This window comes from Schistocerca piceifrons, chromosome 1 (assembly GCF_021461385.2).
Source record: "Schistocerca piceifrons isolate TAMUIC-IGC-003096 chromosome 1, iqSchPice1.1, whole genome shotgun sequence".
In the NCBI taxonomy this organism is placed as follows: domain Eukaryota; kingdom Metazoa; phylum Arthropoda; class Insecta; order Orthoptera; family Acrididae; genus Schistocerca; species Schistocerca piceifrons.
In genome coordinates, this window is record NC_060138.1 from 358070789 (window position 1) to 358087839 (window position 17051).

The 17051-nt window shown below is 39.9% G+C and overlaps 1 protein-coding gene across 1 annotated transcript in view; it reads left to right on the forward strand.

Moving 5' to 3' along the window:
• LOC124784801 (DNA damage-binding protein 1) overlaps positions 1-17051 on the forward strand; it is a 176864-nt gene that overhangs the window by 50045 nt on the left and 109768 nt on the right. The window contains exons 3-4 of the mRNA XM_047254130.1: positions 2399-2661; positions 10792-10930. Of these exons, the coding sequence (XP_047110086.1) occupies positions 2399-2661; positions 10792-10930 (402 nt within the window). The remainder of the gene's footprint in view (positions 1-2398; positions 2662-10791; positions 10931-17051) is intronic.

A 17051-nucleotide genomic window follows, 5' to 3' on the forward strand; every position in this document is an offset into this window, starting at 1 on the left:
AGAAATTGACAGAATACTAAAAATAGAAAGAAGAATAATTAGAACATGTATAAATAAACAATATAAAATAAATGGACATTGGAGAATAGCATCAAATGAAACAGTATATATGAAAATAGAACCAGTCATGAGCACAATCAGGAAGAAACGCATCTCATTCTTTGGACATCTGATGAGAACTCCAGAAAACAGAATTAGTAAAAAAATAATACAAAAATTGTGGAATAGCAAGAGTGACATTAAATGGATCACAGAAATTTAAGGAAGATATAAAAGAACTTCAAATTACAGTAGATGACCTAAAAAACAAGACAGAGAAAACCAGAATACTGCAAGACCCGCAAACCAGACTACAAATGAAAATCAATAAAAGGAGTACAGGAAGAGTTGTCTCAGATGAAGAAAGAAAGAAAATATCTGAAAGAATGAAGAAATATTGGGCAGACAGAAGAGCAAAACACCTTTCATATAAGAATAGCCTCTAATAATTATATTACCTAAATATATTAAGTTATTGTCGAACCAAATTGTATCCATCTGTAACAACTTGTTTAGAACTTTGTATTTTTGACTACAGTGGTCCAATGAAGGCCATAAAATAAATAATAATAATAATAAAAATAAAGTAGTTTACTTGGTGATATGCCATGTACTGTATATAATATTTTATATCCATTTGTATGCCCTTAATGTATTATTTGGTCACTGACAGTTTTTATACATGACATCAACTAAGTCTGGCACGCCAGCAATATATGTAATGTGCCTATGATATGTGCTATCAAGAGTCTTCAGTCTTTGGATGAATGCGAATCTGTGACAACAAATTACCAGCTGCTGTGTCCGCCTCTGTAGCACAGCGGTAACGTTACCGCCTACCACGTGAGGGGGCCCCAGGTTCGATTCCCAGCAGGGGACTCGGTGTTGTGTGTCCTTAATCACCATTTTCATCATCATTGACACACAAGTCCCCAAAGTGGTGCCAACTAAAAAGTCTTGCAATACAGTGACCAAACCCCAAAGGGGATATCCCGGCCAATAAATGCCATACGATCATTTCATTTACCAGCTGTTGTCAGTTACCATGTGGTTGTAAGAAATTTGTGCAGCAATGTTAATATAATAAACGGTAATACAAAATGAAATGTAAAGAACCGATTTAATGTTGTGTTATCAACAGCAAATCCTCTTAATGTGAGTTGTGTAAAGTGTTATTTATACATGGCAACATACGCAGACAATGTAGTGATTTTCCATATTGGTTTTACAGGTGCTTGACAATGACAAGTAGTCGAAATTAGCTAATCACATGATTAAATAAAAATTACATTACAGCCTACTAAGGACCATGTTTACTATGTTTATTAAACTTCTGATTGGAGGTTTGATGGACTTAAGCTGTTCACTTACGTAATAAAATGACACCTACAGCTGTCCTTACGATGTTATTTATTATGACTGCCAGTTTTGCTGCTCCAGCGTACCATCTTCAGGCCTTAACTGATGCTGAGGGGGTTAACCCCAGTCGTATACAACAATTTATCAGTGGTAACATCTATTAACTGGTTTTTTCAGACTACCTGTAACAACAATGTTGTGTCTCCAATTGATTGGTTCAGGTTCATTGACAATATCTCCATGATCTCATCCAGGGCAAAGGCACTCTACAATCATTCCTCCACCATCTCACACTCTCGTATCTGTTCCACCTGGTCCACTTTGGCCTTGGTTGTCATCTTTCGGGACGTTATTCTTGACTTTCCTGATGGCTCCCTAAAATGTCTGTCTGTATAAAGCCCATCAAATATCAATAGCACCTCCACTTCGATATCTGCCATCCATTTTATACTAAAATGGTGTTCGGTAATTCTCTTGGCTTCAGTCTCCAGGAGACCCTGTCCTACACCCTCCTCTGTTGCTCTGCCTCCCACTTTACTGCAATAATCTCCATTCCACTTCTCTCTTCACAGTCTCCCCGTTTCCTCAGTTCCTTCTCACCTCACCCCTCACCCCTCTCCACCTTTCTCCAAACCCACTCTTCTACTTCATTGCGTTCCATACCAAATTTCTTGCTGCCTCTCCCTCCCTGCCAGCAGCATCCCTCCTTTCCAACATTCCCTTGTCCTCCATATCTCCTTACTCCTTTTACCCATTCCATTGGACACTACTACTACTACTACTACTACTACTACTATTACTATTACTACTACTACTACTACTACCACTACCACTACTACTACTACCACCACCACCACAACTACAACCACAACCACTACCACCGTAAAATTAAATTAATTCTTATGATTCTTACTCGATAGCCTTCCTATGTAGTAGTTTTATGTTCATGTAATTATTAATATAAATTTGTACAATAATTATGCCATTTTCAAATTTACAGAATGAGACTAAAGACTTACTGTTCATTGTAACTGCAAGGTACAATGCAATGATACTGGAATGTGTTGGAGAAGGTGACAACCTGGAAATAATAACTAAAGCTCATGGTAATGTAGCAGACAGAATAGGAAAACCTTCAGAGACGGGAATAATAGCTGTAATTGATCCAGAAGCCCGAGTTATTGGTCTTCGTCTTTATGATGGCCTATTCAAAATAATACCTCTTGAAAAAGACAACAGTGAGCTGAAAGCTTCAAGTATAAGGTATATTTGTTTGTTCTTATTTATTTTATTTTTTGTTCCATGGAACAATTGTAAAATTACCATTTAATCCTAGGAAATGCACTGTAGTAAATGGAATGCCTCCACACAGATATGAAGTAGAATGTTAGTAATAATGAACACAGAATTTAGGACATCTTGTATCATTCACGTCAGGACAGTTAAAGGTATGTACAATTACTATTTTGAATGCTGTGCCAGTAATTAAATATTTAAATGATAATTTTGTTTATCACTGTTTTACGGACAAAAAGTACTTCTGTATGTTTGTTGGATCAGGATTATTCACTCTCATGAATTTAATATTGCTTGGTAGGGAACTGAAAACTTTGGTACTGGTATACTGTACTAGTGTCTGTGTTAACAACAGATTCAGTAGCTCACAGTGGAGATCAGTCTTTTGCCTAGTCTTATGGCAATGGTATAGTATTTTTCATAGGCAGGGGAGTTATTTACAAAATAACCTAAAAGAGAATATATGTATTGTGATGTGGTCGTGATTTCAAACTGCTGCTTCTTTAGCACTGTATTGGGAAAGGCAATATTAAAACGTTTTATGACTAGGAAGTGAGATAAAGAATAACTCGCAAAACTTTACAAATGGGGGGGGGGGGGGGGAGGGGGCAGTGTCTTTTTGTCACAACTCATGATGACATATTTCAGTCTGTTGTTCTGCTATAACTGCAGAACCAAACTGGTTATAAACTTCAAAATTTAACTGTGCAGGCAGTGAAGATCATGGTAGTAAAATTGTTGCACAATAGGTGCTGCACACATTATTTAAATAGTCTTCAGATTTTATACCATTATCACATTGTGCAAATTTTTCGTACGTTCATAGCAGTCTTCCTGACATGTTTGGGAATGGATTCATGTTACAGAGATTTATGAGACTGTCTTTTTATTGTGTCTTCTATTGATGTGCTAATTTAATTCCACTTTGAGGTATAGTTAGTTAGTTAGTTAGTTAGTTAGTTATTTACTTTCATGTTCCATGGATCATTTTGCGCGATAAATCGTCATGTGGAACAAGCCATTTTACATTCATATTACAAATTAATTTGTACTTTAAACATCACCATTTTTTTTCCCTGGAATGAAAACAAGATGTAGAGATTGAGCTACAATTCCTATCCACCTCCTTTTACACATTACAAATATAGACATTTCTTTGGAATAGAGGGAGTTGTCAAAGAGAAACTGCTTCAGTTTATTTTCGGATTTTACCATGCTGTCTGTTAGACATTTGATGTCAGTGGGTAAGTGGTCAAAAATTTTTGTTGGAGTGTTGTGCACCCCTTTCTGTGCTAAAGACAACCTTAATGTTGAGTAATGAATTCATTTTTTCTTCTAGTATTGTAATTATGTGCCTTATTGTTCCTTTTGAACTGTAGTGGATTATTAACAACAAACTTCCTGAGGGAATAAATATACTGTGAAGCAGTAATCAGAATGCCCAACTCCTTAAACAGAAGTCTACAAGATGATCGCTGGTGAGAATCACATATTATTCTTACAGCACATTTTTGGGCAATGAAGACCTTCTTTCCTAAAGATGAGTTACCCCAGAACATTATTCCATATGACATTACTGAATGGAAATAAGCAAAATATGTCAACTTACTGATTTCTCTCTCTCCCCAAGATTTGCTATGATTCCAAGTGGAAATGTGGCTGAACTAAGTTGTTTTAGGAGTTCCAAAATGTGTTTTACCAATTTATATTCTCATCAATATGGACACCTAAGAATTTTGAAGTTTCCACCGTATGTATTATTTCATCACCATGTGTTACAATTATCACTGGTGCAGTACCCCTAGAAGTGCAGAACTGAATGTGATGTTTCTTTGTGAAATTCAGGGTGAGACCATTCACAGAAAACCAGTCAATGATACATTTAAGAACTTTGTTCACCATTTCTTCCATTTTCATATATATATTTAAAAACAAAGATGATGTGACTTACCATACGAAAGCGATGGCAGGTTGATAGAAACACAAACAGACACATACATACACACAAAATTCAAGCTTTCACAACAAAATGCTGCCTCATCAGGAAAGAGGGAAGGAGAGGGAAAGACGAAAGGAAGTGGGTTTTAAGGGAGAGGGTAAGGAGTCATTCCAATCCCGGGAGCGGAAAGACTTACCTTAGGGGGAAAAAAGGACGGGTATACACACGCACACACACACATATCCATCCACACATATACAGACACAAGCAGACAAATGTGTATACCTGTCCTTTTTTCCCCCTAAGGTAAGTCTTTCCGCTCCCGGGATTGGAATGACTCCTTACCCTCTCCCTTAAAACCCGCATCCTTTCGTCTTTCCCTCTCCTTCCCTCTTTCCTGACGAAGCAACCATTGGTTGCGAAAGCTAGAATTTTGTGTGTATGTTTGTGTTTGTTTGTGTGTCTATCGACCTGCCAGCGCTTTCGTTCGGTAAGTCACATCATCTTTGTTTTTAGATATATTTTTCCCACGTGGAGAGTGTGAGTGTGTGTGTGTGTGTGTGTGTGTGTGTGTGTGTGTAATAGAGGGAAACATTCCACGTGGGAAAAATTATATATAAAAACAAAGATGAGGTGACTTACCGACCGAAAGCGCTGGCAGGTCGATAGACACACAAACAAACACAAACATACACACAAAATTCAATCTTTCGCAACAAACTGTTGCCTCATCAGGAAAGAGGGAAGGAGAGGGAAAGACGAAAGGAAGTGGGTTTTAAGGGAGAGACCTGCCTACACTGTGATGCATTCTATGTGGGAATGACCAGCAACAAACTGTCCATTCGCATGAATGGACACAGGCAGACAGTGTTTGTTGGTAATGAGGACCACCCTGTGGCTAAACATGCCTTGGTGCACAGCCAGCACATCTTGGCACAGTGTTACACCGTCCGGGTTATCTGGATACTTCCCACCAACACCAACCTATCCGAACTCCGGAGATGGGAACTTGCCCTTCAGTATATCCTCTCTTCTCGTTATCCGCCAGGCCTCAATCTCCGCTAATTTCAAGTTGCCGCCACTCATACCCACCTGTCTTTCAACAACTTCTTTGCCTCTACACTTCCGCCTCGACTGACATCTCTGCCCAAACTCTTTGTCTTTAAATATGTCTGCTTGTGTCTGTACGTGTGGATGGATATGTGTGTGTGTGCGAGTGTATACCTGTCCTTTTTTCCCCCTAAGGTAAGTCTTTCCACTCCCGGGATTGGAATGACTCCTTACCCTCTCCCTTAAAACCCACTTCCTTTCGTCTTTCCCTCTCCTTCCCTCTTTCCTGATGAGGCAACAGTTTGTTGCGAAAGCTTGAATTTTGTGTGTATGTTTGTGTTTGTTTGTTTGTGTGTCTATCGACCTGCCAGCGCTTTCGTTCGGTAAGTCACCTCATCTTTGTTTTTTTTATATATATATATATTCTGCTCCAGTCCGGAATCCCTGAAGCATTACACCAACAACCTGACAACAGCTTTCACATCCCGCAACTACCCTCCCGACCTGGTACAGAAGCAAATAACCAGAGCCACTTCCTCATCTCCTCAAACCCAGAACCTCCCACAGAAGAACCACAAAAGTGCCCCACTTGTGACAGGATACTTTCCGGGACTGGATCAGATTCTGAATGTGGCTCTCCAGCAGGGATACGACTTCCTCAAATCCTGCCCTGAAATGAGATCCATCCTTCATGAAATCCTCCCCACTCCACCAAGAGTGTCTTTCCGCCGTCCACCGAACCTTCGTAACCTCTTAGTTCATCCCTATGAAATCCCCAAACCACCTTCCCTACCACCCTTGTAACCGCCCCCCGGTGTAAAACCTGTCCCATGCACCCTCCCACCACCACCTACTCCAGTCTTGTAACCCGGAAGGTGTACACGATCAAAGGCAGAGCCAAGTGTGAAAGCACCCACGTGATCTACCAACTGACCTGCCTACACTGTGACGCATTCTATGTGGGAATGACCAGCAACAAACTGTCCATTCGCATGAATGGACACAGGCAGACAGTGTTTGTTGGTAATGAGGATCACCCTGTGGCTAAACATTCCTTGGTGCACGGCCAGCACATCTTGGCACAGTGTTGCACCGTCCGGGTTATGTGGATACTTCCTACTAACACCAACCTATCCGAACTCCGGAGATGGGAACTTGCTCTTCAGTATATCCTCTCTTCCCGTTATCCACCAGGCCTCAATCTCCGCTAATTTCAATTTGCCGCCGCTCATACCTTACCTGTCTTTCAACAACATCTTTGCCTCTGTACTTCCGCCTCGACTGACATCTCTGCCCAAACTCTTTGTCTTTAAATACGTCTGCTTGTGTCTGTATATGTGTGGATGGATATATAGTGTGTGTGTGTGTGTGTGTGTGTGTGTGTGTGTGTGTGTATACCCGTCCTTTTTTCCTTTTTTCCCCCCCTAAGGTAAGGGGGGTAAGTCACATCATCTTTGTTTTTATATATATATATATATATATAATGGAAGGAAACATTCCACGTGGGAAAAATTATATATAAAAACAAAGATGAGGTGACTTACCGAACAAAAGCGCTGGCAGGTGGATAGACACACAAACAAACACAAACACACACACAAAATTCTAGCTTTCGCAACCAATGGTTGCCTCGTCAGGAAAGAGGGAAGGAGAAGGAAAGACAAAAGGATATGGGTTTTAAGGGAGAGGGTAAGGAGTCATTCCAATCCCGGGAGTGGAAAGACTTACCTTAGGGGGAAAAAAGGACAGGTATACACTCGCACACACACACATATCCATCCACACATACACAGACATATATATATATATCAAACAAAAGCGCCGGCAGGTCGATAGACACACAAACAAACACAAGGAAATTCCCACGTGGAATGTTTCCCTCTATATATATATAATAGAAGGAAACATTCCACGTGGGAAAAATTATATATAAAAACAAAGATGAGGTGACTTACCGAACGAAAGCGCTGGCAGGTCGATAGACACACAAACATTCCACGTGGGAAAAATATATCTACAAATAAAGATGCTGTAACTTACTGAACGAAAGTGTTGGTATGTTGATAGGAGACAAAAAAAACACACACACAAACACATACACAAATTTCAAGCTTTCGCAACCCATTGTTGCTTCATCAGGAAAGAGAGAAGGAGAGGGAAAGATGAAAGGATGTGGGTTTTAAGGGAGAGGGTAAGGAGTCATTCCAATCCCGTGAGCGGAAAGACTTACCTTAGGGGGGAAAAGGGACAGATGTGTGTACACGCACACACGCGCGCGCACACACACACACACACACACACACACACACACATCCATTCGCACATATACAGACACAAGCAGACATTGTCTCCTATCAACATACCAATGCTTTCATTTGGTAAGTTACAGCATCTTTATTTTTAGACACACACACACACACACACACACACACACACACACACACACACACACACAGGGAGTGATTACAATACTGGTGTCATCTACAAAAAGAACTAATTCTGCTTATTCTACTTGTTGTACATTAGGCAATAGATCATTTACATATGCGAGAAACAGTAGTGAACCTAAGGTTGAGCCTTGGGGGAACTCCGTATGTGATTTCTCCCCAGTCAGAATTATGTCCCTGGATTCTGTTGGTTGAATTACTACCAAGTACAACTTCCTCCATTCTTTTGGTTAGATATGACACGATCCATTGGTTGGCTATACCATCAATCCCATAAAACTTCAATTTATTTGGGAGTATACTATGATTCACACAATCATGTGCCCTGGATAGGTCACACAAAATAGCTACTGGTGCTATTTTGTTATTTAATGCTTGTAATATCCGGTGTGTGATCATATAAATGGCATTCTCAGTAGAGGAACCCTTCGGAAACCCAAACTGGGATTTGCTGAGTATATTATTGTTACCAAGGTGAGATACTTTGCTTAGCATAGTGTACAGTTTATGTGGAACATTAGAGTGCTGATGAAAAAATGTGTAACTGTGTTCTTATGGTCCATGATGGCTTAACCACTGCCAATTTCTTTTAAAGTGTCAAAACTAGCATTGCCATCACCATAGGGGACACACTCGATATCTGTGCAACAGCAGCCACAGATGGGTCTCTTAACCACAGATTCCCAAGCATGATAAGGGTTTCTTTACACAGGAAATGATACGTTTCTATAAGTGTCAGAGGCCAGAGCTAGCAGAGGTCTTGTTTAGGGTCCTAAGCGTATGTTTGCTTCAAGCTACTTGATTTGTTTACAGGTTTCATTAATTTGCTGTAGAAGGTCTCGAGGAAAACTATGCTGCCAGGCGGATGATGTCACTGGTAGAATTTTGGGAAGAAGTTTTGATAAGACAGAACCCAAAAAATCATACAATTCAAATACGATAACCTCACATTATTAGAGGCACAATTCCTTATTCAATTTAATTTTTTAGGAAAAAAATTTTTTAGAGCTGAGTGCTGTAGAGATGTCTAAAAAATAAAAAACTACTTACGTGCAGTTTTTATGAGTAAAGGTCATTTCCTAACCATCAGGACTTTTGATATTATCTTCAACAGAGAGTATTAAACAATTGTAGAACATAAAAAAGATGTTAGATTTGAGTACCACTACAATATGGGCCCATTGTTATTGTTTGTTAGGGGCTAATATGATTGCATTGCAAAACTGAATCTAGTTTTTTGGATGGTTTAGAACATGATGTTTCTAATGAAATGGTTTAAAAGAGTATGCAGAACATTCTTTCTTTTTTTTTTAAAGTTGGGCCGTTGGGAACATCATCAAATTTGCTTCAATTTGTACTCTGATGGAAAGAACTAGGAGAATGAAATTTTATATTTTAAGATCTTGTATTAGTAAGTTTATATGTGCCAAGTTTCAGCTTTATCCAGCAGTTACTTTTGGAGAGATAAAAAGCTAAACTTTGCTCTTTTTTTCAAGTGTGTATTTTTTCGGCTGACTGTGCTGCAGATTATTCATATGCAAAACACTCAGGAAATCTTTTTTTATTATTTCGCTTAAAAGAGCACAAAAAGATGACCTAGTTCTTTTCCTTTCAAAACATTGCTGGAGATATTACATCTCAAATTTGCCTAAATCTCATGGGTGCACTGTTCATAGCTGCACTATAGGATCAAACAAATGACTTTATCTCTGCAAGTATTAAATTGGCAAAAGTAAAACTTTACCAATGTTTGTTTGGATCATGTGCAAATGTTCACACAAAATTTCGGCAAATTTGGTGACAGCCATGTGAAAACTTTTTCCACAACTAGACCTTGGCATGGAATGGCCCATTTGGTGGTCTACACTATCGATTGCCTTGGTCGGACAAAAAAATATGCCGGTTAGCAACTTCTTACTGTTCAGTGACTTAAGACATTGTTTGTGAATGAAAAAATATCTTCATGTGTAGAGATACTTTTTTGAAAGACAAACTGTGTTTTGTCAGTGAAGCTTAAATTTGCAAGCTGCTCCACAATCTTTTTGTGTAATGACTTTTCAAGAACTTTTCAAAATGTGGTCAGGAGTGAATAGTGCAATAGTGGGACTTGTTTCATCTTTAGTTTTGTAAAGTTGTCTATGCCATACTTAATTCTCTCTAGAAGCATTCCTTATTTCATTGTGGTAGCCTTACAATAGCTATCTTGTGATGATATCAATATTTACAGAATTCTTACTCTTCGGAGAGCTAACGATACTTAAATATCTTTTATTTGTTGTAAGATGATTGAGATTGCACCTCACTGATTAAAGGGTATGAAGAGCTCTACATAGTCCATAGTTCGTAAGCCACCACACAGTGCATAGCAGTAGACGATACCATGAACCACTTCTAGTCATTTCTTAGTCTTGTTTATGTGCTTGCTGAACACTTATCATTGCATACATTCAATGTATGGTTACCTTTATTTTTTCCATTAATTAACTCAAACATTTGCCAAAATATCTGGATCACATCTACCCACATGTAAATACAAAAATTGCAATTATAATGAATTATTATATCTTCTTGGTAAAACATGATTTTAATTTCTACTGTGTGAATAAAATGTAAACATTTATACTACCCACTTGTATTCTTTGTTTTTTCTCTACCCTGTAGAATGGAAGAACTACAGGTTCAAGACCTTAATTTCCTCCATGGTTGTCCAAATCCTACAATAATACTGATTTATCAAGATATGAATGGAAGGCATGTAAAAACTCATGAAATATCACTGAGGGACAAGGAATTTGTGAAGGTTTGTAATGAAAATAATTAATATTTTAAGAAAATGTAGTGAAGTGTGAAATACATTAGGAAGATGAGCATAATTAGCATGGAATTCTGATGTCCCATGGCAGTGGTATGAATAAGACAGCAAAATGAGTCCAGCAGTGTTGTAGAGGGAAGATCATTATCATAGTTGTAAAGAATATTGTTAGCCACAGAAGTCAGTTGTATGGTAAGCCCTCTCGCCATTCTCAAAGTAAGAGGAAGTTTGAGTGGTAGTAAATGTCACATATAAGATCTGGATAAAGAATCAAATGAGTGATATAGAACTATTGAATCTCAGGCAGAGATTACTTTATGTTTCACTTACTTCCTAGTGTATTCTGTTCAGAGCTTAGTTGCAAAGTATGACTTTGTATTTTATTCTACATATTTGCAGTAATATTAATCTGTTACTGGAAATGGTGATATTTTTCAGAGATGCCACTTTTCTGGAAATCACTTATGAGAAGAATGCTATGTCTTGCCAAGCTTTTAATGAGTTGTTTTATTGAGCATACATGCAAATTTTTTGAACTAATAAAACATACTACTAATGAATAAAGTAATAAACCTCATATGTGAATACCCTCATTCTTTCAGTGACTGGGTTTTGAAGTTACTGCACGTATTAGTAGTACCGGTACTCAAATTTGTCAGATGAAAGTTCCATGAAATTGCAGTGTGTATTGAGAGTTGTCGTGTAGTTTAGGTACAGTTGGATTGTTCAGTTAATTCCTTTATTGTTTTTTACGTGTCATCCTGATGGCTAATGTAATTGATTTAGTTCACATATTTTATTTTCTAATCCAAAGCTTAAAAGATTTTCACCCCTTTTTTATTGCACATTATGTCACACTATACATTTCACACATTCCTAGAGTGTGTGTTCTTCACTGTAAACAGAGCGTATTATTTGTTGTATTGATTCATCTTCATGTTACTTACTGATTTCTAGTGCTTTGTCTGGAGGAAAGTCATACGCTCTACGGAAACACGTCATTGACACCAATTAGTTAAATGTAGAAATTGTGTCCTCCTACATACAGTCATTCCCCAAGTAGCATCTGTGGGAAAGAGATGATCTTTCTATTCAATTTTTTCGTGGTTCTCTGCATGGAAGTTACAGTAATTAATGGCAGTTAATTAGGTTAATGCCATGCTGAACTGAATATGAGTTCCTCCAGAACACCCACAACCTTGTTCTAGTGATTCCATTCAGTTTCATCATAGACAACATTACTGCCACCCTTTTCTCTCATGTTTGTACCAAGGCTAATTATTAGTAATGTGGGGTGATGTCCACCTGTTTTTCTGTATCTTTGTGTTTTGTATAATTGTAGTGTCTGACTCTTAATTATTTGCTTTCTGATGTGATAGTAATACGTTAAGTTTTTAATGAATGTTCAGAGCAGCAGCTCTGCAACCTAATGTATTATTGTCATGACAGTAAACTCGCCAACAAATGAACTCATCCCTCGGTTAGAAAACCTAATCAGATACCATTATGTTATGCCAGAATCAGTGAAATCAAAAAGCAGAAACAAACTTGGAAAGTAGAATAAGGGTGTAGGTAAACAAGTGATCCAATGCTGGAGTACAAATAGTTCCATTTGGTACTTGCAGTGAGAGTTGCCAATGCCGTCCTGGGATTTATTTGGTGCAGCAAACTAGTGGCCATACCCATATCTATCGTGTAGAGTCCTCCGAGCTTGGTGGTAACGTTAGTGGACAGTGATATTGTCTCTTCCATGCTAAATCCGTTGATATGCATGCCAGCATGGGGTAGTATACCCCTCCTTTTAATCTGCACGTAGGACTAAAAATTACCAATCTCTGTACATCTATCTTCTGGTGGATATTGGGACAACAACTGTTACATGAAGCAACACCACCACCACCACCACCAACTATATTTACTGGGTTTGTTCATGTGCAACCGGTTTTGGTGTTATAATACAGCATCTTCAGATCACTCTATGACTCTGGGTGATAATGTTGACGTTGGGATCATCATCACACTTTTTGTAGAATATATATATATATATTAAGTGCTGGCAGGTCGATAGACACACAAACAAACACAAACATACACACTTGGAAAGTAGAATAAGAGTGTAGGTAAACAAGTGATCCAATGCTGCAGTACGAATCTGCTCCAGTCCGGAATCCCTGAACCATTACACCAACAACCTGAAAACAGCTTTCGCATCCTGCAACTACCCTCCTGACCTGGTACAGAAGCAAATAACCAGAGCCACTTCCTCATCTCCTCAAACCCAGAACCTCCCACAGAAGAACCCCAGAAGTGCCCCACTTGTGACAGGATACTTTCCGGGACTGGATCAGACTCTCAATGTGGCTCTCCAGCAGGGATAAGACTTCCTCAAATCCTGCCCTGAAATGAGATCCATCCTTCATGAAATCCTCCCCACTCCACCAAGAGTGTCTTTCCACCGCCCACCTAACTTCATAACCTCTTAGTTCATCCCTATGAAATCCCCAAACCACCTTCCCTACCCTCTGGCTTTACCCTTGTAACCGCCCCCGGTGTAAAACCTGTCCCATGCACCCTCCCACCACCACCTACTCCAGTCCTGTAACCCGGAAGGTGTACACGATCAAAGGCAGAGCCACGTGTGAAAGCACCCACGTGATTTACCAACTGACCTGCCTACACTGTGGCGCTTTATATGTGGGAATGACCAGCAACAAACTGTCCATTCACATGAATGGACACAGGCAGACAGTGTTTGTTGGTAATGAGGATCACCCTGTGGCTAAACATTCCTTGGTGCACGGCCAGCACATCTTGGCACAGTGTTACACCGTCCGGGTTATCTGGATACTTCCCACTAACACCAACCTGTCAGAACTCCGGAGATGGGAACTTGCCCTTCAGTATGTCCTCTCTTCTCGTTATCCGCCAGGCCTCAATCTCCGCTAATTTCAATTTGCCGCCGCTCATACCTCACCTGTCTTTCAACAACATCTTTGCCTCTGTACTTCCGCCTCGACTGACATCTCTGCCCAAACTCTTTGCCTTTACAAATGTCTGCTTGTGTCTGTGTATGTGCGGATGGATATGTGTGTGTGTGTGTGCGAGTGTATACCTGTCCTTTTTTCCCCTTAAGGTAAGTCTTTCCGCTCCCGGGATTGGAATGACTCCTTACTCTCTCCCTCAAAACCCACATCCTTTCGTCTTTCCCTCTCCTTCCCTCTTTCCTGATGAAGCAACCGTTGGTTGCGAAAGCTATTATTAACCTCCGCACGGAATTTTGTGTGTATGTTTGTGTGTGTTTGTGTTTGTGTGTGTATCGACCTGCCAGCACTTTCGTTTGGTAAGTCACATCATCTTTGTTTTTAGATATATTTTTCCCACGTGGAATGTTTCCCTCTATTATATATAGTGTCCACAAAACTTAATATTGTTTTAGGTGCATATGTCACCAACGGATTGGCTTTACGTTTGATGATTCCTGATGTCAGTGTTATCACCCAGAGTCGTAGAGGGACCTGAAGATGGTGTATTGTAATACCAAAACCAGTTGTGTATGATTAAAACCAGTAAATACAGCTGATGGTGTTATCGTTACTTCATATAAGAAAAATTATCAAGGAAAATTCAGACTGGAATAATGACAACTTCATGAAAAGGATAGACTGCTACTCATCATGTAGTGGAAATGTTGAGTCACAGACAGGCACAACAAACAGAGTGCTAAACAAGTTAGCTTTCAGCCAATAAGCCTTCTTCTGAATTAACACTTTCAGACCTGAATTTTTTCTGGAGGAAGGAAGATTTTTCTTTGTGTGGTTCATAGATGATTTGTTAATGATTTTAGGTGCAAGATTTATTCAAAAATGTGTACCTGTTTTCAAAAAATACCTTGTATGCTTGGCTTCATGTTGTGGACTAAAATAACTAATCATAAAATATTCTCCATTGCGATAAATAGTAATGATCATTCAATAATTACGTTGCAAAATAACAATAACAATATTCAATCATACAGTGTATTCTGGTGGTCACAAGTTGCTGTGCACTGCTACATTGACTTGCTGATGTTTCCATAGTGATATCCAACTGCTGGCAGCACTTGTGCATGATGAAAAGGTTGAACATTCACAAATGTGTAACTCAGATTTATGTACACACACACACACACACACACACACACACACACACACACACACACGCTCCCTGTTGAGTTGCACTTCATTTGTCGTACATGAAAACGTAATTTTACAGCCAACAAATGTTATTGGCCCAGACAATATCTCCTGTTGAGACACTGGATTTGGTGTCTCATCAAAACTAAAAACAGTCTTGTAAACTGGCATCCTGCTCCTCCTAGTGTATCTCCTACGGCGGTACGGCATGGCTGTGTGCTGCGTGCTGCTGCCTGCAGTCAACTGACACAGAAACAGGAAGCGCGCCAAGAGCTCCATTCAGCGACGCCTTATCGCTACGTCACTTCCGCTGATAAACTTGATTTTAGTGCAACGCGGCCCTAGTAATACTAGGGGCCGCGTTCCCTGGCTGCCTCGCTCAGCGGCAAAATCCCGCTCAAGGTCACCCGCCTATAAGGCGGCGCACACAGCCATAGAACACGCTCCCTGTTGAGTTGCACTTGTGTGTGTGTGTGTGTGTGTGTGTGTGTGTGTGTGTGTGTGTGTCTGTGTGTGTGTGTGTGTGTGTGTGTGTGTGTTTTGCCTTAATTCAGCAGAAAACGTTTGTCCAAAAGCTTACTTGGTTAGCGGTCTTTTTGTTGTGCCTGTCTGTGACTCAACATTTCCACTACATGTTGAGAAACCCATCCGTTTCGTCATATTGTCTTACATTACCAAGGTTGCGCTGGGACTGACAGGGGCAAAGGGGGATTTGAATCTCTGCCAATGTATCCAGGAAAAGTGGCTGGTTGCTGAGTGTATGAAGATAATAACATGACTAGCCTATCCACTGGCCCCAGGAGTACGATTGAGTCTTGACTTGGACACTGGCATGAGATGATGAGGCTTATACCAGCTAGCTGGGTTGTCACGTCCAAAGCTGATGCCTATGGTGTAAGCCAGCCATGACACCAAAAAGTACAGGGGGTGGTCAGAAATACGGAAACACCATAAACACAGTGCATTGCCATGCCTGATACAGTGCAGGAAAACCTTGGGCATTGAAAATAGCTTCCTGTCATCTCTGAATGGAAATACAGATTCTTTGTGGTTTTCAAGGGAAACTTACACATTCTTCCTGCAAAATAGTGGCAAGTTCAGGTATTGATGATGGAACTTGATAGCAATATGCACGCTTCTCTCCAAAGCAGACAGCAAATGCTCAGTGACATTGAGATCAGGTGACTGTGGTGTCTAGGGGAGATGTGACCATTCATCCTCATACTCACAAATCCAGTCACGGAAGCTGTGAGGTGTGTGAACTGGGGAGCTGTTGTCGTGGAACATAGCATCACCATTGAGGAACAAACATTGTACCATGTGATGGACCTGATCGACCAAAATGGTCACATAATCCTTGGCAGTAATGCAACCTTGCAGAGTGTCCATGGGCCCCATAGAATACCATGATATGGCTGCTCAAATATTACTGAATCCCCTTCGTGTTTCGCACTTGGGACATAAACTCGGCCAGAAGTTGGAAGCAGTGTGGAACAAGACTCATGTCACCAAATTACTTTCTTTCGTTGCTCCATAGTTCTTGTTTTATGGCTTGGACATCATTTATGGTTTTGAAATTCCATCTTGCCCTGCAGTTCCTGGCTTGCAGAGTTCCCTCCATCTGCACAGCATTTGGTTCTGCAGTGACTTTTGCAGCTGTCATTGTCATCTTTTTTTCCAATTACAATCCTCTTCAGTGACTGTCTGTAATGGACACTCAACTAGCACTTTCATCTGCTGTGTGATGTAGCAGATGCTGATTTCCTGCTTTCCCTCTATGCAATATAAATCTTCAATAACATGCCTCTTGAAATACTGGTCACTTCAGCTACCTTGGTTATGAGCACCAACAATATGTCCGTTCTGATCATGACTGACTCATGCAATGTATCAAGTACATTCAGCAAGGGTCTTTTGTAGTGTAAAGTTTGTTAAAG